Source organism: Anneissia japonica, unplaced genomic scaffold, assembly GCF_011630105.1.
Source record: "Anneissia japonica isolate Jap-2015-1 unplaced genomic scaffold, ASM1163010v1 scaffold2692_len624387_cov171, whole genome shotgun sequence".
NCBI classification, from domain to species: Eukaryota; Metazoa; Echinodermata; class Crinoidea; order Comatulida; family Comatulidae; genus Anneissia; species Anneissia japonica.
This window is the reverse complement of record NW_022742695.1, coordinates 505031-510354: the sequence shown is the minus strand read 5'-3', so window position 1 is coordinate 510354 and position 5324 is coordinate 505031. Positions and strand designations below refer to the sequence as shown.

Genomic DNA, 5324 nt, shown 5'->3' with positions numbered 1-5324 from the left:
CCCCCCCTCCCCCGTCGGGCAGTGCTGGCCCCACCTTCGGGGAGAATAAGCACAATTCGTCGAAACATTTTAATCTAAGCTCGACCACGCCCACATCGCTTTCGTCGGGGAAATCTGACTCCTTTTTTGGGGCATCGGCCCCCTCGTCGTGGACCTTTATTACATTTAGACCCAAAACTTATTACACTACCCCCCCCCCCGTCGGGAAAATCCTGGCGCCACCCCTGTTTCCTTCCCTGTTGTTGGGATCTCGGAGAACCGCAATGGATGCTTCAGATATTTAAATTGTTTCACACCAATGTTGTAAAGTTTATACATATAAATTTAATCTTTTAAAACAAAAAATGAAACATGTTACATTAACTACTGTAAAAAAACAACGAATATTTTATTATTAGCAAAAATCACCCTGTTCATAATAAAAATGGCATGACAACAATAATTGCAGGCTTACTTTAAATATTTTAAACTTTTGTTGTTTACAAAATTAGGGTCTAAGTAATACTTTAAATTACTGACACAGTTCTTTGACTCTTTCATACGATCTTCTCATTGTACGAGGAGCACTACCAACCTTCAAAATTCATTCATTATTGTAGAACACATGAATACGAAATTCTATAGGTAGGCCAAGTGTATACATGTATTTACCTCTGGAACATTGTCAGTCGTATACATTCTTCCAAAACCTTTCGCTAACACAGCGTACAGCAACGTTAGCAACGTTATTTAGTTCGAATTTAAAGCGTTTAAACACCAATCTCTAACGTTACAGTTTTTAACTGGTTAGCCTTTCAAATTTGGTCTGACGATTGCAGAATATCATTAAACAGCATTACTTAACTACAATAAACTGATGAAAAGATGAAAACAAAAACTTGTCTCAAATTATTATTTTTTGGAGGGGTTTTAGTTAATGTAACTGTATTGACAATAACACTACTCAACATCGCCCTCAATATGTTCAAACAGACAAACATTTAAATAACGGCAACATTGAAAGAATAGGCGGTGTCCTGCTATGGAAAAATTAAGGAAAGAATGGTTGAGATTCGCTGACTCCACTTGATGCATAGTCGTCCTCAAAGCAGTTAGGTTGGCTACCACTCCATTCTCCACATGAATGACACACTCGACGAGCGCTACCTGCACCTAGATAATAGTTACTATCGCAGAAAAAGGAGACATTGCTACCGTAGCTAAAGTCGTTACCAACACGGATTCCATTATCTATCGGGCCTGGATCAGAGCAGTCATGTGAAGTGCCTAAAATATAATAAGAAAGCAATATAGATCACAGCATATTTACAATTAGTGCTTGTTTGGTATTCATTTGTCTATTCGTCGTCAGTTTTCTGTATTTTGTATTGTGAGGAAGGAGAAGGTCGAAGGACTGGAAACTTTCAGAGGGAATACTAGAGCACGAACTCAATGCATTCGATGTTCTAAACACGCAGATAGAGCTACGTTTGTTTGTTACGATTATATTCATGGCTTACCTTGAAGTATGAACTTGACACCTTGGCAGAAAGTACCCTCAGAGCTTTCAATGATGTTGGAAAAGATGCCACTGCCGCCAAGATTAGCAGGGCAGGTCGAATACGACCCGGACCCGACTACAAACTCTTGGCTACCAGAACAAGTGGCTGTAAGCTCAACTTTCCCACCTTGTTTAAAGTTGAAACATGTCTGGCCATTCTCATCTGTCATTTTGGTTGCGGTATATGTAAAATCATTTCCTGAGAGACTGCAAGATATAAAGAGTAATTGACAGAAATACACTCTGATATAATTATCACTACCACTTCCACCATCATCGCTAATATTAGGCCTATATTATTATTATTATTATTATTGTTATTATTATTATTATTATTATTATTATTATTATTATTATTATTATTATTATTATTATTATTATTATTATTTTCATTATTATTATTATTATTATTATTATTATCATCATCATCATCATTATTATATTAATCATTATTATTATCATCATCATTATTATTACTATAAATAAATCATAATTAATTTAAAGGGCGTTGAAACAACTTATTTCATTTTTATTTATTTATTAATTCTGGAAGTTGTCACAAGTAAAAACTTTCAAGGATAAAAACACAGAAAAGTAGAAGAAGCAACTTATTTGAACTGTGACCCTTACGTGATCATTGTGCCACCTGCTGGGTTGTAACAATCTGGATCGTAGCAGGCGGTGACAGTGACGCAGTTCGAATTCTCTATCACTTGATCAGCGTTCCACCAAGTCAAGTGCGTCGCATTGTACGACCAAACTTTATCACCATAGCGATTTGTGGTAACGATACCATCACCATCTTTGTACCACACGCCTATACATTTGAAAAATGTATCGGTAATTAAAACAATATATATTTAATCTATCATAAAATCTATATGCCCGGACATGGCACTTTGGTTTTGAAAATGCTTTTAAAGAAATGTTTTACAACTAAATTCTTTTCAAAGGGGTCCAGGTTTACCATCTTTTGTTTTTAATGTTTCGTTTAATTTATTTCGTCCAACAAATACAAAACAAACAGAAATAACAATACCAAAAATCAGAGACAGGATAAACAAAAGCAAATGAAGTTGCCGTACACAATTTCTCCACAGATTTAAGGAAAAATACATAAAATAAATATAGCAATTCACTGTTCTCTGGAATTAAAAACAAGCAAAAATGGCCAAGGCCTATAAAAAAAGTTTATATTTGAAAATAAATCGCAGCAGAGCACAGCACAGCACGCATGAAACAACATATTGTTACTCTCATGGAGCCACTAAAAAAACACGTGGCTATTCTTAGAAATTCCATGAGAATATCATTTTTGGCGGTCGGAGGATTTGCAAAACAAGTTATAAAAAAGTAGAGTATAAGATCTAACTATTCAGAACCCATCTATATGGGATTAAAATGAATTAGACAGCAAATGCGTCTAATCAGTAATCCCTATGTGTAGATAAATAATGAAATCAGTTAAAAATACTAAGTGTCATGGTCGATGAAAATGATGATATATAAATAGGTATGAATTATATGACCAGCTAGTTATTCTAAAACACAAACTGCATTTAAAGATGATAATACTTTTTTGAAGTAAAAACATTTTTTAAAATAGGCTCCCATCAAGAGCGTCTGTCTACCTGTCTCTTATACACATCTAGATGTGTATAAGAGACAGCATTCTTCCAAAACCTTTCGCTATGGCGACTCCTATTATTGTAAAATGTTTGATTGACTATTTCGTTTGTTTAGTTTTTAGGATGGGTTGTATTAGAGTACTGCATGAGTTAATAATAGGGGTCAGTATTATCAAGCATACATACAGCTTAGGAAATTTATAACCCATCTACGCTTTCTGTGAGATTGTTGATTGTTTTTAGTTCATTCAGTGGCAGGTTTAGGCATAGTATCATATTTCTTGACTTACTTTCGAAAGACTGTTTCATTAGCTTATTAATGAATTAATGATGGTGTCCCATCATTCTTCAAACCGGATTTACCTTTACAGTACAGCTCACTGTACAAGAGAGATGAGTGTCTACTGCCCTCGCTAGTGGGCATGCGCATTAGACAAACAATAATAGTTACGTTTTGTGAATGAGTTTGTGAAGTTTTGAAATTTATTTTCTATTATGATTTTTAAAAACATTTCAATAGTAGTAGTACTACTTCAGTATCGTTTGATTACCAATGGTTCAATATGAGATTTGTAGTTTCTTTGGCCAGTTCAAGAATGGAGCAAGTTTGCTTTATATTAACTCATAATGTATTCATTTAATAATAAATAAATAGAATAACTATTGAGGAAGGACCGTTTCCTGCATTAATAGAACAAAATACAGTAGATAACGTTGTGTTACCGATCGTAAATGGTAAAAGGTCAAACTGATGGATTTTCATTATTTTAACTGCTCATGATAGAGAGGGTGCAAATTAACTCCGAAAGTATTGAATTTAAGGTACAAGTTGCTACTGAACTTCGATAGGAAAGTAGTATTTCGCCACTATATTCATGTCTGTATGCCAACTTCTTAAGCCGGGCACTCATTGCGCCGGACCAAAAGATCGCGACGACGCCGGGCCAAAAGATCGCTTTCAACGACGATCTGTTCAGACTACAACCGACAATCAGCAGACGACGACGTCGCGTCGCCTAGCGCTAACAGGGAGCAGAGTTGGATATGTCGGTCGACGGTCGCGCGACCGTCGTATGACGCAGTGAATGCCCGGCTTTAGATATTGCTGCTAGATTTCCCACAAAATTCTAAAGCAATATTTTAGGCCTAAAAGTTAAAAACGTTTTATATCGCGCAAAATTATACGGCGCCTATGCGCTTAAAATTTTTGTGCGTATTGCATGGATCCAATCTATTAGATAGCTTGTGTTGGTTGGTCAGTTGTTAAGGTTCTTTGCCATTGTTTCTTACCCTTTTCTGGATCATAGAAAAATGCACCAACGGTCTCTCCTTCTGCTGGTGAATTTTGAATTGCGTTTAACGGTAGTTCTATATTAATATGACCGAGTAAGGGGACGTCTTCACCACTTGATTTCACGACGACTGAAATTTCAGCCATACCAAAACTTTCCAACGGCAAACGCTCATAACCTAGAAAGTCAATGATTGATTGTATAAATTTAATTTACTATTTAATAAATTGTAAAACAACAACAATAACAATAAATATAATAATTTAAAATAATAAAATTATATTTATTGTTGCTACCATCATAGCTATTGAATATAATGTTATAATTTAATATTGATAACGTTAATTAGTCGCTTTTAGTAAACTGAATTTATGCTTTTTATATTGTGTATTGTTTTAATTATTGTACTGTTTTTTATATGAGATGCAAATAAATCAAATCAAATCAAATCAACTGCAGTTCCAAACCGTTAATCCGTAGGCCTACAAAGCTATCCATAGAAATATAATGCATACTTGAATTTTTGTAAAATAATATGGATACCTGTAAGATTGCTGGAATCAGATACAATACCAGTACCAATAAGAGCAGGGGCCTTGGCCAGGGATAATGAACTTCTGACATCAATACCTCGCACAGTTACCGACAACACTTCACCGTTAGGAACATTCAGAGAACCTGAAGCATTCAATTATTTGATTAGCTAGAAATTAATAATACAATATCTGCATAATTATAATAATAATAATAATAATAATAATAATAATAATAATAATAATAATCATAGTAATAATAATAATAATTGTTGCAAAGTGCCCCACTACAAATAAGCCTATATAATATTTTATACAATATAGGCTTAAA

At 34.5% G+C, this 5324-nt stretch overlaps 1 protein-coding gene across 1 annotated transcript in view; it reads right to left on the bottom strand.

Annotated features, from left to right (window-relative positions):
- Positions 1-364: 364 nt before the first annotated feature.
- LOC117119232 overlaps positions 365-5324 on the bottom strand; it is an 18046-nt gene continuing 13086 nt past the window's right edge. The window contains exons 11-15 of the mRNA XM_033264040.1: positions 5004-5141; positions 4459-4638; positions 2171-2357; positions 1500-1747; positions 365-1266 (exon numbers count right to left, since the gene is read on the bottom strand). Of these exons, the coding sequence (XP_033119931.1) occupies positions 1031-1266; positions 1500-1747; positions 2171-2357; positions 4459-4638; positions 5004-5141 (989 nt within the window). The 3' untranslated portion in view covers positions 365-1030. The remainder of the gene's footprint in view (positions 1267-1499; positions 1748-2170; positions 2358-4458; positions 4639-5003; positions 5142-5324) is intronic.